Source organism: Mesocricetus auratus, unplaced genomic scaffold, assembly GCF_017639785.1.
Source record: "Mesocricetus auratus isolate SY011 unplaced genomic scaffold, BCM_Maur_2.0 Super-Scaffold_100676, whole genome shotgun sequence".
Taxonomy (NCBI): Eukaryota; Metazoa; Chordata; class Mammalia; order Rodentia; family Cricetidae; genus Mesocricetus; species Mesocricetus auratus.
In genome coordinates, this window is record NW_024429266.1 from 9,061,261 (window position 1) to 9,080,703 (window position 19,443).

General features: G+C 41.9%; 1 protein-coding gene across 2 annotated transcripts in view; it reads right to left on the reverse strand.

Moving 5' to 3' along the window:
* Eprs1 (glutamyl-prolyl-tRNA synthetase 1) overlaps window positions 1–19,443 on the reverse strand; it is a 63,612-nt gene that overhangs the window by 39,004 nt on the left and 5,165 nt on the right. For both annotated transcript variants that reach the window (XM_005082436.4, XM_040738943.1), the window contains exons 3-10: window positions 18,042–18,141; window positions 16,624–16,780; window positions 14,576–14,715; window positions 13,524–13,618; window positions 7,524–7,650; window positions 6,677–6,869; window positions 3,843–4,014; window positions 273–506 (exon numbers count right to left, since the gene is read on the reverse strand). In XM_005082436.4, the coding sequence (XP_005082493.1) occupies window positions 273–506; window positions 3,843–4,014; window positions 6,677–6,869; window positions 7,524–7,650; window positions 13,524–13,618; window positions 14,576–14,715; window positions 16,624–16,780; window positions 18,042–18,141 (1,218 nt within the window). The remainder of the gene's footprint in view (window positions 1–272; window positions 507–3,842; window positions 4,015–6,676; window positions 6,870–7,523; window positions 7,651–13,523; window positions 13,619–14,575; window positions 14,716–16,623; window positions 16,781–18,041; window positions 18,142–19,443) is intronic.

Here is a 19,443-nt window from a genome sequence, read left to right on the forward strand (position 1 = left end):
ATCAGTCACAACCGCTCTATATTAATGCTAAGATGCTTATTGAGAATGTGGTCAAGTATATTCTCATTTTCCTAAGCCATGGTCCACTGCAGACAACACGTTTACAGCATCTAAATCAAGGGAGAGGAGCCCCCAAGGCACTAGCTGAAACAGCTATGGGCCTAATCACTACACCACTTCCCAGTCAAACCTGACAACTATGAGTAGTTTAAAAAAGATCTGTGCTACAGCAAAGCCTTCCCGCTGTCATCTCTAGGTGATAGTAGACATACCATCCATCCACCAGTCCTTCATTGACAAACCATGTGAGTTTTCTCTTGGACAGCACTGTGTTATTGAGGTTCAAGCGACTGTATTCCCAGATGTATGGCTTTCTTATGCCTAAAGCTTCAATAATCCAATAAAACTGCTCATCTCTGTCATGGTATTCTGTTGTCCTCAAGGCATGAGTAACACCTTCAATACTGTCCACTATAGGGCAGGCAAAGTCATATGTTGGATAAACACTAGGGTAAAAAAGAAAAAGAGAGAATTTTATCTTCCCCACCTTAAACATTAGCAGTTACACTCATTTAAAATACAATTCCTTACATATTAAGAGTTTTTGGTTTTTGCTGGACATGATGATTCACACTTGCAATTCCAACATTTGTGAGGATGGAAGCAGAAAGATCCTTACAGACTCCAGGCCAACTTGGGCTGTATAAAATGCACTATTTAAACACCTCTCTCTCTCTCTCTGTCTCTCTGTCTGTCTGTCTGTCTGTCTCTCTCTCTCTCTCTGTCTGTCTCTCTCACACACACACACACACACACCAAAAAGCTGACATTGTTTTGATATACTTTGAGTACTATGATGTAGAAAATAAACATTTTTAACTATTATTTTTATGTTATGTGTTTTCAGGATTTTGCCTGCATGTGTATGTCTGTGCACTATGCATGTGCAGTGCCTCCTAAGGCCGGAAGGGACCGATGGATCCCCTGGAACTGGAGTGAGCTGTCATGGGCTGCAGGGAATCCAAGTCCTCTAGAAGAACTTTCACTGCTCTTAACCACTAAGCCATCTCTCTAGCCCCACTGATTTTATTTGTTGAGATGCAGTCTCACTATATACCCATGGCTGGCCTAGTACTCACTCTAGAGTCCAGGCTAGCCTTGAGCTAATGGCAATCCTCTACCTCCCAAGCACTGGAATAAGTCAGCAAGTTCTGCAATTTAATGCATAGTTCTGTATTAGTCTGGCTATGACTAATAGCAAGTAATAGCAAATGAATACTGTTCAAGGTCAGTCTGGACTACAAAATGTGACGGAGGGAGGGAGGAGGAAGGGGGGGAGGGAGAGCAGGTAGGCAGACAACAAAAATTTCATTTAAGATGGAACTTATTTTTCACACATTGCTGGGGACTGAACCCAGGATCTTCTGAATGTGAGGTAAGTAATAACCACTGAGTTTCTGCTCAGCTCTATCCCAGCAGGACAGCATTCCCTATATCAGCTGGTAGAGCACTTGCCTAGCATACGTAGGTTCCTAGGTTTATGGCAGCACTATCAGAACAGGGGGCAAAGCACTTTGAAAGGGTGACTTCTGCTTCAAATGAAGTATACAATGCACACACAGCATCAACTCACACTATTAAAACATTATTACACTAAGATCCACTCAAGATGTAATTATACCAGGAAGGATAATGCAAATCTGTAATCCCAATACCAGAGAAGATGAGGCAGGAGGATCATGAGTTCAAGATCTGGCTAAGCTATACATTGAGTCCTTGTCTCAAACCCCACTCCCTACCCCCCCCCAAAAAAAACAACACAAACCAAAAACTAACCAGCTGTCAGTCACATCTGCAATCTGCAGATGGTACAGCGGTTTCACATGTGGTGGCTTTCTTCAGAGCATAAAACAACAAAAGCAAGATGGCTCATGATTATAATCCCAACACTCCGGGCTGAGGCAGGAGGATCACTTTGAGTTCTAGGCCAGCATATGTTACAAAAATAAGACACTTTCTCAAAAAAAAGAAAAAAGAAAAAAGAAAAAAGAAGAAAAAGAAAAAACAAAACCAAATTAACAAAGAGAAAATCTTTGCCGGCTCCACTTCAGACAAGAGGTCAACATCCAGAGTTTATAGATATTAAACACCAAGGAAAGAAACCTGCCAATCAAGAAATAAGCAAAACAACTGAGCAGCTTCATAAAACAAGCCAAAACTATTTGTGAAAGTGTTCAATATCCCTACAAAACAACTGAGCAGTTTCATAAAACAAGCCAAAACTATTTTTGAAAGTGTTCAATATCCCTACAAAACAACTGAGCAGTTTCATAAAACAAGCCAAAACTATTTTTGAAAGTGTTCAATATCCCTACCACAGAGGAAATGAAATTAAGACTACTTTGGGACACCACGGTATCCCAGTCAGTAGTTCCCATCATGACATCTGACAACTGCTGGAAAGAGAAGACATGGAGAAAGGAACCTTACTCACCGCTGGTGGGAGTACAAGTTTATACAGCCACCGTGGAAATCAGTTTGATATTTCTCAAAATATTACAAACAGAACTACCATATGCCTCAGCTATTTCACTCCTGGGCATATATATATATATATATATATATATATATATATATATATATATATATATACTCATTTACTTACACACACACACACACACACACACGCTTATTGCTAATTTACTCACTATAACAAACAATTGGAATTAACCTAATTGTACATCAACTCCATCAACAGATGAATGGATAATATAAATTTAGTATATATCTTAAAAACTAAATATTATTGAGCTCTAAAGAAAAAATAAAAAGTGCAGGAAAATAGATTGACTTAAAATGTATAATATTAAAGAGGGGACACACAATATCAGAAAGGAAAAAAAAACACATATTCTCCCTCATGCTAACCAATAATATATATGCAAACAAATGTAACAATACAAATGTAAACAATAATATATATGTAAACACAAGGGTACATGTGGAAAAAGAACAAGAATGATTATCTAGTAGGGGATAAGGAAGGAATGAATGCATGCAAAGGACACAAGTTATAAACAAGGATATAAAGTTCTGACCCTATCCTGAACCTTTCATTTTTTGGTGGTAGATAGATAGGCACATGAAAATATACTTAGTAGTGAAAGTATAAAATTCAATGTGAAGATTCACAACTTCAGAATGGCTGTTCTGATTATAAAGGTGCATTATTTGTACATAATTTGGGCACGGTACAAGTTCTTCATAATAAAGTTTATTAAAAAGAGAACATATTCTACAGCTTATTTTTGCAGAACAAGGACAGACTTTTAAAGGGTGTCCTATTTAAAGAAAAAGGACCTAAAATTAGGGATGTTAGTTAGTGGGAGGACCCTTGCCTGGTAAGCATGAGGCCCTGAGCTCAAGCCTTAAAAACAGGAGCTTTAAAACAAAAGAAAACAAAATATGATAGTTAACAGCACCAGGAAAAATAAAACTTTAAAACACACCTGATCATATTTCTGTATTTCATTGTTGTGTCAATTTATGCTCAGAAAAAAATTTACAGAAGAGAAACATCATTACCTAAAGATAACTCAGTCAAGACAGACAGGGACAATTACAAAGTGTCAAGGACTGTATAGACAGAAATGTCCTTAGCCAGCAGAGTGAGAAAGCATCCCTGACAGGCTGCACTACACACTCCAGAAAAGGCCACTCAGCCAATTCACCTATTAAGAGCAAAGGCGCTGGCTCCCTGACTGCTCTGTATCCCCTCCACTCCACATTCACAAGTGCAAAGCAAAGCAAGGCCACGCAACAGGGCAAAGGGTTGAACTTACTTGTACTTATTCCCGGTTCTGGGGTGGGGCTGGATTTTGCAGCGGTAAAGGGTTGGGTCCCTCATACACCCATTGTTACTACTCATGTCAATTTTTGCTCGTAGGCAACAGGACTGACCAAATGGGCTTCCTTTTTTCATTTCTTCCCACATTTGTAGATTCTTCTCAACAGCTGTAAAATAACATGTATCTTTCTTATCTATCTGACTGATATAAGTTTTCTTTTCTATTGCAGACACATTCCATTAGTTTGGAAACACTGTAACATTAATGTGGGTGTGGTAGAACATAGTGGTAGCAGTCCCCAGTACTCAGGAGGCTGAGGTGAGAGGAAGAAACATGAAGCCCAAGAAGAGCTACTCAGTGAAACTCTATCTCAGAAACAGACAGACAGACAGACAAGAAGCCTCAATACCTTTAGGGAATATGCTCTATGAATGTGCAGAAAAGGTAAGTCAATACATCTCACTAATACGGCAGAAGAGGAAGCCTGCCTTCTCACCTGCTATGCCCCATCTCCCATCAAGACACAACTAACTGGTCAGCCCTTCCCCCACCTCCAAGTTTGACACTATGCCTTTAAAGTAGAATCACTCTTTTCTTTGGCTACACCATAGCCAGGAGACAGCAGTTTGGCCTGACCTTTGGGCTCTTTCAAAGTCCCTTAGGCACCCCAGTGTGGCACAGGAAATGCTTGACTCCAAGAAATTGAAAGATCACAGAAGCCGGGCATTGGTGGTGCACACCAGCACTTGGGAGGCAGAGGCAGGTGGATCTTTTGAGACCAGCCTGGTCTACAAGAGCTAGTTCCAGGACAGCCTCCAAAGCCACAGAGAAACCCTGTCTCGAAAAACCAAAAAAAAAAAAAAAAAAATCACAGAAAACAGATAGTGATACAAGACATAAAGGAATTTAGCTGCAAAAAGGACTCTGTACACTATAGGGCTCCAGCTCTACGTGCCTCAGAATACCAAAAGCAAGCTTGCTCCATCAAGATAAGAAAGAATTGCTAAACAGTGCCTTCCTGTGAAAACTTCTGAAGCTACATTGTGTGTTTCCCTTACACTCAAAATGGATACATATAATTCTCAAAATCTAGTTAAATCCCTTTGAAACTGCATTTAAAAGAGGTTTACTGTTAACAATTTAAATTTACTATGCTTCCCAAATGAGATGCTTTAGATTTAAATAGTGTGGAAGTCCTGGCAACATACTGCTCTGAATAAAATTTCCTTGATTTGTGCCGGGTGGTGGTGGTGCACATCACTTTAATCCCACCACTCGGGAGGCACAGGCAGCGAGGACCTGAGTTTGAGGCCAGCCTGGACGATGGAGCGAGTTCCAGGGCAGCCAGGACTATACAGAGAAACCATGTCTTAAAAAAACAAACAAAGGCGGATCTCTGTGAGTTCGAGGCCGGGCTGGACCGATAGCCTCCAAAACAATACAGAGAAACCCTGTCTCGTAAAAACCAAAAACAAACAAACAAACAAAACAAAATGAAAAGTCTGATTTGTAAGCTCAGGGACAAGTCACAAATAAGAAGGTTAAGGTAGTCTCTAAGACTGGATATAGCGATCACATTCCATATAGCCTGTCATTCCAGCTAGGGAAGCCAAGGCAGGACAGCAAGTCCAACATCAGACTGGGCTATAGGCAGCTTTCCATTTGGTTGTGACTGCTGGAATATGAAATGTCTTCCAAGGGCTTTTTGTGTGAACACCTGATCCCCAGCTGAGGGCACAGGTTTGGAAGGTTATGGAAGATTTGGAAGGCTAGGATTAGACCTTTGAGTGTAATAGTTCAGCATCAATTCTGATCCCACTCAACACTTCCAAAGTCACCAGCACATAAATAAGGCATACTGCAGGCTCCCAACAACAACGACAGAGAGGCTCTCTAACAGCTGACTGTACCCGCTTACTCTTCTTGCTGCCTAGCATCATGGCCCTAAGCTGCTGCTGTCAGACGGGATCACAGCAGTGTAAAAGTTACTGAAAGCAGCACAGACTTGGGCTGGAGAGATGGCTCAAAGGTTAAGAACTGGCTGTTCTTCCAGAGGACCTGAGTTCATTTCCCAGCAACTGCATGGTGGCTCACAGCCATCTGTAATGAGATCTGGTGCCCTCTTCTGGCTTGCAGGCATACAGACAGATGCTGTATACATAATAAATAAATCTAAAAAATGTTTTTTTTAAAAAAAGCACAGACTTTAGTCAGGTGATTCTACACCAAGAGAGGGATGATGAACTATGTTATATTAAGTGTGCGTGCACACACACACACACACACACGCACACACACACGCACACACACACACACATGCACACACACACACCCTTACATGCTGTGGGGCTCGCAGCATTACCAAACGTGTAAGTAACCATAAATGTTACAGAAAAAAAAAAAATCCTCCAAATGAAATGAACGCCAAAGACTGCGTCCGGAAGTGAGGTGTTAGAGTGAGGATACCGCATACAGTTCTGCAAATAAGGTCATAAGGAGCTAGGCCAGGAACTGGATTGAGCTCGGTGGCCTAGCATGTGCAGCCCTAGATTAGACCCCCAAGGCAAAAAAGAAAAAAGAGAGAGAGGGAAAAAGGGAGAGGAAGGAAAGCAGGGCACAATGGCACATCCTATTAGGAGGCCAAGGCACGAGAATGTCAAGTCTGAACCCAACCTAGGTTACATGTGGCAAGATTGCCTCAGACAAACATAGAAGGGCATGAGAGTCAGAGAAAGAAATAGCCTTAAGTGAGTCTTAAGGAACATCTTTCAATAAAAGAAAGGAAGGAAGGAAGCTCGTCATTAAATCTGACACAGACTGTGCCTTACAGTTCTGCCGGTGTTTGGACTCTGTCCTCTGCTCACGCTCCGCTTTCATCTGTTCTGCAGGAGTGTCATCCACGTAAGCCTTCCCTTCTTCAATTAATTTCTCTGCATATTTCATTATAGTTTCAAAATGATCTGAAGTATAAGTAAACTGATCTGGTTTAATATGCAACATCGCAACATCCTCCAGGATAACCTGCAGTAAGAGATCAAAATAGCTATGAATGCATCTGTCATTTTCTCACACGTTTCCAACCCAGGACGGACATTTCTTTTGGGCAAGTGGAATAAAACACCATCAGTCTTAAACAGCCTGAAGACGACTGTGGATGATGCAGGATGTTAGGTCAAAAAAGAAGAAAGCTACTCAGTGCACGGGCCTCCACATTTCCAGCTGCAAAAGCGGATCTCAAGGTGGAGATTTGTTTACTGAGAGCTGGAACTACTGTGACTGTGCACCACTGGTCCCTCAGGGAATACATTACAAGTCCTTCAGAATAAAGATGCTGGAAAACCACACCTTACAATACCTGTGCAGTTTTAATTTCATTCATAAACTTAAGACTATGACAAAAAGGAAACCTGCTTCCAGTTAAACTGGTATTCAAAGGAAAATACAGTATTCAAGTAAACTCTACAGTAACCGGAGAAAAGAGAAAAAACTCAACTTATGTTTTTGGTATGGGAGCTCAATTATTGTTTGGTAGGTCTCAGACATGAACTATACACACGATGAAGAGGGAAAAGGCAGCTATGAAGCCAAGTTTCTTCAAATACCATGAAGGTATCAGATCACACTAATTTTAATCAGCTTTTCTGAGAAAAAGGCCATCACTACACTTTTTATTACCTTCTCAAAGTCTTCCTTTTCCTTTTCAGGGTTTGTGTCATCAAATCTCATGATCAGTTTCCCTTTAAAGTTAACCTGGTAGTGCTGGTTCAGAAGAGCAGCTTTTGCATGCCCAATGTGTAAGTAACTACAACAAAAACATTTCACAGAGAAACTCATTAACATGCTTCAACTAGCGTCTTACCCTTAGCCTCTTTGAGGGGATAAGAACTAAGCAAAATGTCCAACACTCCCCCGTCATTTTACTTTCCCCCAGCAGGTGCTGTAACAGAGAGTATGACTGACAGAGACAGCAGACTAAACATGACAGGGCAATCATAAAGTACAACTCCTGACATAAACTCTCACAGTTGCCCTCTGAGAGCAGGTGTGCAACCCTAAAAACAAGCTTTTCTTGCTTTCAGGAGCAATGGTCATTTGCAGGAAAAGTTCTGAAACCATTACTGATACAACCCAGTAGTCATCTCTCAGATTTGCTGTTGCTGGGAACAACCCTCACACTAAGAGAGAAACACCCAAGACAGTCACAGTCACTCTGATGGCTACGTCGGAGAACATGAAAATTACTGTGACAAAAAAAAAAAAAAAGCTATGAGTTTTGCCTACTTTCCTTTCAGTTTTTTCAGATAATATTTTAACTAAATGATCTCAAAGGTTCAATTTAGCACCAACTTCTACAAACCGGAATCTAGGTGAAAAAATGGTTTCCATGGGCAGCTGACAATGAAGAAAAAAATCATTGCTGACAGTACCACACAGCAATGACCTCCTCTATCAATGCAGTGGTGAGGCACTGGCAGGCAAAGACAGGAGGATTATACATTCCAGGGCAGCCTGGGCTACATAACCCTGACCTAAGTTCACACATCTAAGATCTCACTGCTAAAGACATTGTCAATTAGGCAGAAAGCAAGGCATGAGGCAAGGTTAAACGTTTACGAAGCAAGTTTAAATGGCTCTGACAAACGTTTACTAGTTTCTGTGGTAGCTACAGTGACTGGTTTATGATAGTCACCTAGTTTGAAAGGACAGCTCTGATCTCACCTAATACACCAATATGGGAAGAGAAATGCAAACGCTGATTTATGACACTGCACCAATTTTTAAGGTGAAAACAAACAAAACCTTTCTGTGGTGCTGGGAATTGAACTCAATGCTTGTCCATGTCAAAGAGACACTCACTGAACTGTAGCCCACTAAACTGCTTGATTTAGACATTCACTCGTGCAGCACTCTAGATTGGTGATTCAGCTTGCCATGTAAATCAAAGAACTGTTTGGGTGTCTTGAAATTTATGTTTCAGCAAAAAGCAAAGGGAACCCACCAATGTATAGTCAAGAAAAGCTGAATATAACATATATACATATAAGTTTCTGTCCTACTCTTGCAACTTTTTTTTAACATTTATTTGTTTTTTTTAATATTTTATTTATTTATTGTGTATACAGCCTTCTACCTACATGCCAGCAGAGGGCACCAGATCTCATTCAAGGTGGTTGTGAGCCACCATGTGGTTGCCGGGAACTGAACTCAGGACCTCTGGAAGAACAGCCGGTGCTCTTAACAGCAACTTTTTATAAATCTAAAACTACTATGCAAATAAATGTTTAAAATAAGAGGCTGTTTCTGACCAGGCTAGAGAGATGCCTCAGTGGGAACACTTGGCTGCTGTTCCAGAGGACCGAGGTTTGTTCCCAGCACCCACATGGTGGCTTCCAACTGCAGGTAACTCTAGTTCCAGGGGGTCTGACACTTTCTTCTAGCACCCACAGATACCAGGGGACTACATGTGGTGCACAGACATACATGCAAGCAAAGCACCCAGACACATAAAATAAAAATTATCTAAAAATAAAACAAGCCGGGCATAGTGGCACACCCCTTTAATCCAGCACTTGGGAAGGAGGCGAGGCAGGTGGATCTCTGTAAGTTTGAGGACAGTCTGGTCTATAAAGCGAGTTCCAGAACAGCCAGAGCTACACAAAGAAACCCTGTCTGGAATTAACTAACTAATTAAAGGGCGGTGAGTTCCCAGAAAGGAACTGGGACCCTGTGAAGATGTCATGAGTGTGCTGCGTTCAGTAATACTGCTCTAACCATTGTCAAGAAGAAAAACCAGGCCTGAGAGAGAACTCAGTGGATAAAGGCACCTGCTACCAAGCCTCACAAAAGCAGTTCAATTTCTAGGCCTCCAATGGCCGAAGAAAAGTCACCTCCTAAGCAGTTCATTGACCCCCACATGCAGCATGTATGCCTACATATATACACACACAGGACAAATAAGCAAGCGAATGTAATGCCTTTGTTTTTAGCCAGCAGTCACTCATTACCTAGTAGTAACTACTATGCTCAGCTTCCTTCACACCACTGAGGGTAGAGCTCCTGCTTATGGGGGTGGACAGGAAAAACTCTTATGCCTTAAAGACACATCTAACCCTGAAACCATGCACATAGTCCTAAGAAGACAAATGTAAGAAAACAACCAGGACTCCTAAAACAGTCCCAAGATGAACCATCTCAAGAGAAAACTGACATCAAATCAGCTCTAAAAACAGATTTAACACCCCCCACCCCACTCCAGAGAGTAGCACACGCCTTTAATTCCAGCACTAGGAAGGCAGAACTCTATGAATTTGAGGCCAGCGTGGTCTCCAGAGCAAGTTCTAGATAGAAGGCTATTACATGAAGAAACCCTGCCTTGAAACACACACATACACACGCAAAGATTTATGATACATACTTGGCAGTGATCTACATTACATTCTGCCATATCACACGGGGTGCGGGGGAGACAATTTTTAGTTACTAGGGCTCTAGAAACAGATGGCAGAGATTTAAGTTTGGCACACACTATTAACACATGGTGTAAGTCAGTTTCTGGAACCACGTGTGAAACAGATAGTAACAGTGCCTTTGCTCAGAGTTGTGGATTTATAGGCTACTGTATGTGAAACGTGGTAGTGTCTGCACATAATAGGTATCACGCAAATGTGATGGCACACACCTGAAGTGCCAACACTTGGAAGGCTGAAGCAGGAGGAATGCTGTGAGTTCAAGACTAGCCTTGTCTACACAGTGAGTACCAACTCAGCCAGGGCACATATAGTAAGACCCTCTCAAAACTAGAAAAGAGCCGAGTGTAGCTCAGCTTGTCTACCATGCAGGAAGCCCAGGGTTCAATTCTAGCACTGCTCAGAACAGTGACACACGAGCATGAACACGCCACTCTAGAAGGAAAGGCAGTGACACACAAGCATGAACACGCCACTCTAGAAGGAAAGGCAGTGACACACGAGCATGAACACGCCACTCTAGAAGGAAAGGCAGTGACACACGAGCATGAACACGCCACTCTAGAAGGAAAGGCAGTGACACAAGAGCATGAACACGCCACTCTAGAAGGAAAGGCAGTGACACACGAGCATGAACACGCCACTCTAGAAGGAAAGGCAGTGACACACGAGCATGAACACGCCACTCTAGAAGGAAAGGCAGTGACACATGAGCATGAACACGCCACTCTAGAAGGAAAGGCAGTGACACACGAGCATGAACACGCCACTCTAGAAGGAAAGGCAGTGACACATGAGCATGAACACGCCACTCTAGAAGGAAAGGCAGTGACACATGAGCATGAACACGTCTCTCTAGAAGGAAAGGCAGTGACACACGAGCATGAACACGTCTCTCTAGAAGGAAAGGCAGTGACACATGAGCATGAACACGCCACTCTAGAAGGAAAGGCAGTGACACATGAGCATGAACACGTCTCTCTAGAAGGAAAGGCAGTGACACACGAGCATGAACACGTCTCTCTAGAAGGAAAGGCAGGAGAACCAGGAATTTGAGGTCACCCTCAGCAACACAGTTAAGTTCAAAAGCAGTCTGAGGGTGGCCTGGATACACGAGGCTTTGTCTCAAAAATGAAATAAAACATCAGACAAACAAACAAGGGCAAAGAGGTAAGTCAAGCCTTCTGTTTCTCATGCACACAGAAAAGAAATCAAAGTCCTTAACAGCAAGGGGGATGTGCTCAAAAGCAAAAAAGGTAAGTACGACTGGATGTTGGGTTAGACTCCAGCTCCCACTGTGTTAGAGCACGGCCTCTGAAATTACAGTGTAAACACCCAAGATGAGAAACTCACTGTTTTAATAAATGACAGTGGTGAAAAAAAGGTAAATGTCAAGTCATTCAGGTCAGTATTCAAAAGGACAACTGTGACTTCACACAGTGCATATTAACAAAATATCAGAAATCTAAAATGTGGAAACTGAACCTTGTAAGGCGATATTCGTGACAAATTTCACTTTGTCAATTATCAACCACTCATTGATCATAGTTACTATTTCTCTTTCTTTCGCGTTCATTTTTTTTCTTTAAAAAAATTATTTTTAAGAGTTGGAGATGGCTCATTGGTTAACACTTGCTGTTCTTGAAGAGGAACCAAGTTCAATTCCCAGCACCCACAATGCCTTGGGCACCTGCACAAGGTGAACACAAACTGACAAGCACATCCTTACATACACATATAGTAAATAAAAAACTTTAAACATGAAATAAAATGCATTTTTGTGTACGTGGGTTGTCAGCAAGTATGTCTATGTGCCTGGTGCCTGCAGGGCCAGAAGAGGACATAAGTTCTCCTGGACCTGAGGTGCCACACAGGTGCTGGGGGTGGAGCCGGGTGCTCTGGCACAGGCGCACTCTTAACCACTGAGCCGCCTCTGTAGGCCCTTTCATTTCCTTCCTCCAATAACTCTGTTCGTCATCTGAACTGAAACGTGGAGCTCTGGCTGGGGTGGAGGCATAGGCCTGTAATCCCAGCACTCAGAAGCAAGGTTAGGAGTTCAAAGCCGGCTTTGCTGCATCATGAGTTTAAGGTGAACTTTGGCCACATCAGACCTGGTCTCACTATCACCTCATACCCCAAAATGTAGACTTTCAATCTGCTACAAGGGACAAGACTATGATTAAAGAACTATTAAACAGAAAGTGAAGAGGAGAGTTGTGATCTGCCAGTAAGGAAAGACTGGACTACAAACTGCAAGGTCTGAAAACGAATTCAGGAACACAAACATCCCACTAACAAAATGACAGTGTGGTGCTCTCCTGAGACTAACCCCGAGGAAAGCTGCTATGACAGATTCCCTTTCTATGAGCGCCTTTGGAAGGATTCTATCACAAGCCTGTCTAGAGAACAGAATGGCAGACATCGAAGGCAGAAGAATTCACTCAGCCTGAGGGGGACCTGTGGGCTCTTACTAGTTAGTCAAATCCTATTTTCTCTGTGTATCAAGAGTTAATAGGTTTGGGAAACCTGCAAATTTATGGAAGTAAGTAGGTTTTCCAAAATTCCCCTACCTTTTAGAAAAATGTTACTGTAGCATCTACTATAAATATAAGGGACAGGCCAGGCGGTGGTGGCACACGCCTTTAATCCCAGCACTCGGGAGGCAGAGGCAGGTGGATCTCTGTGAGTTCAAGGCCAGGCTGGACCGATAGCCTCCAAAACAATACAGAGAAACCCTGTCTCGTAAAATCCAAAAAAAAAAAAAAATATATATATATATATATATATATATATACAGAGTAGTACAGATATAAAACCTTACCGAAAAAAGGCTGCAAAAATCTCAAAATACAAGCAAAACCTAAGCTTTTCTACATATGGACACTTTCTTATTTATACTTAAAGTTTTCTATTTATGGGCATTTTCTTGTTTTTTAAATTCTAAAATAAAATTTAGATGCTATTTCTCCTACTGCCTTAATGAACTAAAACTACTACAAATTAACAAAGCTGAAAATAATTAAACTATAAAGTAATAAAGCTGTAAATAATTAAAACAAGTTAACAAAGCTGTAAATAATTCAGCCAAGGATTTTATGTTTACTCCCCCTTAACCCATATACTCTGGATGAACACAGTAATGGAAGTCCTTAGGGCTGCAGAACTTCTCCACTAAGTGTTTGGCTGCAAATGGGTGGCATTTCCTTACCCACTGGCCTCTGGAGGGAATCTGACTGTCACCTTCCCCATCTCTGCACCTGGAAGCTCAATGAATTTGCCAACATCCTGCTTTTTGTCTGGTGCCTAAAACATAAAACATACACAGCAAAGTTACATGGCTAAATGTTTATGAATACATTCATTTACAAATCCTGGTCATAATTAGAATGATGACTAGAACATTCTTACACACACACACACACATACACACACATGCACACACACACATGCACACACACACACACGCACACACTTAAAGGTGGGAAAATGACCGCTACTGCTGTACTGGGTGTGACATCCTACATAATTCACAGAGAGGCTCTTCAAAACCTAGACTCAACTCAATGGCTCAACATCAGCAAAGATTCAGGAGGAAGGAGTAAGCACACATAAAACATGTGACCTGGGGATCACTTAATAGTAGGAAAATCCCCAGCACTAAAAAACAATACATGAAACATGATTTTAATTATATGGAAGAACATGCATCTGGGATATAATCTTATAAAGTTCAGGGCTTTATGTAGCTGATCAATTAAAGGTATACAAAGACTTAACAAAAATAGAATCTAAGCAGCACTCAGGAGGCCGAGGCAGGCGGATCTCTGTGAGTTCGAGGCCAGCCTGGTCTATAGAGTGAGTTCCAGGACAGCCTCCAAAACAGTACAGAGGAACCCTGTCTTGGAAAAAAAAATAGAATCTAAGTTTTTTTTTTTTAAACTGGAAATAACCTTCTTTAGCAGTGCCATGGATCATGCCAGGCAAACACCCTGCCACTGAGCTATATTCCAATCCCCAGAAAATAAGCTTTCCATGAGAATAAGAATCTTTTCAGATATAGACTCAGACTAAAACATCAAGATAAAAAAAATCAGAGACTGTGAGATGGCCCAGGCGGTAAAAGCACCCGCTACCAGCTGGAAGATATGAGGTGAGTCCCTGGGATATGAGGGGCCTGACCTCCATGCATGTCATAGCTCATATGCACCTACAAACACAAACAAAATGAACACACAAAAAAAAAATTGAACACTTGCTTACCACTCTAGCTTTGTTTTCTGAAACATTCCACTTGGCACCGACTGAGCGGAAGGCCTGCTGGGCTTCGAGAAAGCCAAACCATCGTCTAACGTGGACCAGAGTTCTGTTCTGCTCCAGCTGTTCCTGCCATGCAGCGTTTCCTATTAGGGAACATCATTTTTTAAATCTTTACTAACCTGGCAAATTCTAAAGCAGAGTTGCCATTGCAGTTAACTTATGTGAATGAGATTAGCTTACAGCTGTGCGTCCACAATGGAACCCTGAGTTTGGTATGTTTTGTAGAAATCATAAACACATACTTTTTACATCAAGGCTATGTGTGGCGGCGCACACCTCCCATCCCAGCATTCAGGAGGCTGAGACAGAAGGGTGGGTCCTAGTCCAGAGCTTGGGTACCTAGTCCTACCTCAAAAATGGAACAAAAGCTAAAGCACGCTACAGATGGATTTACTCAGCTTCTCTAAGACTGGGTCCTGTCTCCCTCCCATCACACAGCCAGTGAAGACCAATGCTTTAGTTCCCAGTCGATCAACTGGAGAAAACTGGACAAGCAAGGTCACCAAGAGCACTTAATTTCCGCATCATCATCAGTGCAGAAAAGGGTCACCAACCCATCCCCTCCCTCCTTTGTAACACTGTTAGTGTACAGAGCCACAGATAGCCCTATTTTAACTGCACTCAGCGATGTTCATAGTTCGCCATAAATTCCTAATCCTGTCAGCCAGTTCATGCACCTTAAACTTGTAATAGGCCCGAAGCTTCCACAAAACAGACTGTCTACCTACATCATAAGTAATCTTCAGTGATCCCTGTTTTCTCATATATTGTATACTTAAAAAAAATTATAGCTCTCTAAACAATCATCAATCAGATATAAGCTACACAGTCAAAACTGCTTCTTTGGGGGGAGAGGTTCAAGACAGGGTTTGTCTGTGCATTCCTGGCTGTTCTGGAACTCACTATGCAGACCAGGCTAGCACCAAACTCAGAGATCCGCCAGGCTCTGCCTCCTAAGTGCTGGGATTAAAAGCATGCTCCAGCGCTGCTCAGTCAAAACTGCATTTTTAAAGGCTGACTCTCTTTTGGCCTTGTGACTTCAGTGATCTCAAGTCATGAAAACCTATGCAACTTTACTCCAAAATTACTGCTGTATTTGCCTCCAAGAAATCAGGAGTGCATGACTGGGTGAACTTTCAACTTCTCCCTTGCTACTATAAGTGCACCTTTCCCCCAAAATGCCTCAGCATCTTTGTTAGACACTGCTGGAGTCTGTAAAGTTCGAGTTTTGAGTGTGTTCTGCATATTCAATCTTGACTGTGGTAAAAACACTACAGCTATAAATAATGTCAAAACTAAATTTTAAGTACAGATTTCATATATCAATTATACCTCATGAAGTTTTTCTTCTTTTGTTTTCCAAATTAACTATTTCACAGGCTGGTTAGAGCATCAGCACACTTGTTGCAAATTGATTGTACAAGAGGAAAAGAGGAGTCACCAAAAGAATAACACTCCTCACTCATCTGTCCCTCATATCCTACTGAACACAAAGATTTTCCAAGATGAAAGCAAGCATGGGAATGAGGTAGTAGATAAGGCAGGAGTACTAAGAAGGATGGGGTCTCTTTAGTAGGAATGACAACAGCTCCAAGGCAAGAGAAGTCAGGGAAAGAGATGACTTCCAGGGCAAACAAAGGACACTGAGTCTCTGTGACCAGGACCAAGAAAGCCAGATGTTACTTAGGCACTTGGCAGACTGAGGCAGGAAGGTTACTTGAGCATAAGAATTTGAAAATCCCCATCTCAAAAAAACCAACCCCCCAAACTTGATCAAAAGCAACACACCCCCACCCCCAGCCAAAGTCAGATGGTGCTACACACCTTTAATCCCAGAAAAAGAGAGGGAGAAACAGGAGGATCTCTAGGTCAAACGGGTCTACAAAGTGAGTTCCAGGACAGCTGGGGTTACATAGTGAAAACCTGCCTTGAAAAAAACAAAACAAAAAAACCCCTAAGACTCCAGTATTTTAAGGAGTTACTGATCATACCTTTTAGGGTGGCCCAAACACATAAATCTGCTAAAGTCAAGGAGTTTCCAACTAGGTATGTTCTCAAAGACAGGCAATGGTTGAGTTCAGTAAGTGCAGAAGTCAGGGCAGCACATGAAGACAGCTTTGTAGCACTGAACTCCAACCAGTGATCAATCTGTGAACACAAAAGACATGTAGCCAAGTTGAGACTTCAAAACAAGGTGACCACGCAAGAATGCCAGGAAAGAAACACAAAACACTCTTGGCTTCTCCAGCTGGAACAAAAGTCTCCTCAGCTGAAACTGCACAATCTATCACCACATGGTTCAATTCTGGTTATCTGGGCTTTAACAACTCCATTAGGTAAATCCCATCTCTATGGTTATTTTCCTATGATTTCTTTTTGGTTATCCGCCCCTGTACATGGAGGGTCACATCAGGAAAGAAAAAGAAAAATACTTGATAGCTGACAGTTGGGGGGACTAACTAATCTGAAGCTACCTAGACAGACAAATTAAAGTGGCTGAGGAGATTTAAAAGTCAATCATTAAATACGCTTTCTGCCCGCATGCTGGTAAATGGCTGGAACCCAGGAGGGCAAGAGGATCAAGGCTGGGTACCAGCGTACCAGCCTGGGCTATCCAGTGAGACCTTATTCAAAAATCCCAAAAAGAAAAGACATTATTTATTTTTGAACTGGGTGAGATTCACAAACATTAGGGTAGAACACACACACACAAGAGAAAAACCACATCTACAGAGTGGCACTGAAAGCTGTTCTGTTATAATTAACCATTAACTTAAGAAAGAAAATGGGCTCCCAAATAGGTGTGTGACCCTGGGTAATCTCTTATAATTTTTCTGGCCTGCTGTCTTATCTATGAAAGGTGAATGCCATGAACTAGACAGTAAAATTCAACACGAAATCCTAGGAAACCAGGATGGTGAAGACAGCACTAAATGACCCTACAATATACTTAGTTTGGAGGGAGCCAGTGAGCAGTGAGCTGTAACAGGTAAAGTTTGCTCCTTTGTGGTGTGGGGATCCCCCCCAGGGCCTGGCATGCCAGTGTGTAAGAAGTCTACCCAAACTACACTTCCAGCTACTTTTCTGAAAATAAACACACAATGACACTAAGTGTGGCGGGACACAGCTGTTATACACTCAGAAGTCTGAGGCAGGAGATTCACTGTTCTAGACCAGCACAGGACATACAAGTTGACAGGTTAGCCTGGACTACGCAGAAAGACTGGGTCTCCTTTTTAAAAAGCAAGCCAACCAGTAACAGTCTTTACCTTGGATCCATGGTTAAGTTCTATTCAAATCCTTGTAAGGACTAATGTCACTTGTCAATGCATGTTAGGACATCACTATTCCCAAACATCAGGAAGCACAACGCAAAACATGCAGGAGAAAATAAACACTCCTTGCTTACCTCAGTGTGTTCCATCAGGTTAGTACCGTACAGCCCAGATGTAGTTGCAACTCTAGCCAAGTAGCGCAGTATTAAATTTATGTCAGTGAACACCACATTCCTAGAATTTGAGCATTAAATAAAATATCAGTTGCTTCAGCAAAAGTTAGTCACAAAGAAATGTGAAAATGGAAACCCTAACATATTTACCATATTCTTATTTCTACCTTGTTAGTTTGAATGTAATGGCCCCCATAATCTCCTAAGGAGTGGCACTATTAGGAGGTGTGACTTGTTGAAGGAAGTGTGTCACTGTGGGAACAGGCTTTAGGGTCTCTTTTGCTCAAGCTTCCCTCAATGTAACATGGAGACTATTTCATGTTGCCTGCAAAATGTAGGACACTTGGCTCCTTCTGCAGCACCGTGCCTGCCTGCACGCCGCCTGTCTCACCATGATGATGATGGACTGAACCTCAAGTTTAAGTGGGGCCACCACGTTGTCCTTTATAAGAGTTGCTGTGGTCATGGTGTCTCTTCACAGCAATAGAAACCTTAACTAAGACATCTACCATAGTAAAAATATAAAATACTAAGTTGTTCTTACTGTTTCAAATTCTAATCTGTTCTAAAATACCCGCCTACTTTTAATTTACTTTGGAGCAGAATTTCTATGACACTTCACCCCTTACCTTGTTTTTTTTTAATTTTATCTTTTATATTTCATACATTTTGAGTAAGAAGCATGCATAGCTTGCATATGGAGGTCAGAGGAAAACCTGCAGGAGTTGGTTCTCTCCTTCTAACGTGTATCCTGAGACTTGAACTTAGTACATCAGGTTTGGCAACTGAGTCAATTCACAGGCTGTCGGGGCCCAGAGAAATGACCCTGCTTCATCTTGACTTAAGGTCAGAGAGTTCAAACCCACTATTGCACTCTCAAGGTTAAACAACAGGACAGTTGGCCTAAGCAGTAATATATGTCTTACTTTAACACAGCCTAAGGTGTGGCTATGGTCTATCTTGCCTTGACAACAGGATACTTAGTTTAGGGTGTAGTTACTTGATGTTTTGGGTATTGAGAAATAACTATGCTTGCTTGTTCTTTGTATCTTGGTAAGGAAGTCTCTTTGCGTTCCCCTATTTTTGATTGGGGTATATAAAGACAGTGTGTGATAAACTTGGGGCCTTTTCCCCAGTATTCACTGGAGTGCCCTCCTGATTCTATCCTGTGTCTCTGTCCTTTCTTCAGTATCTATAATTTTTATCCACACTCCCCCTCTCAGGCATCAACACGGGCAGCGACAAGAGGCTGCTTTGTTTGAGATAAGGTCTCACATAGCCTGCCTCAGTCTAGAGAGCACTGAACCTATAAATCCGCACCACCATACTTGTCTTCCTCACCTATGTCTCATCATATTAGTTT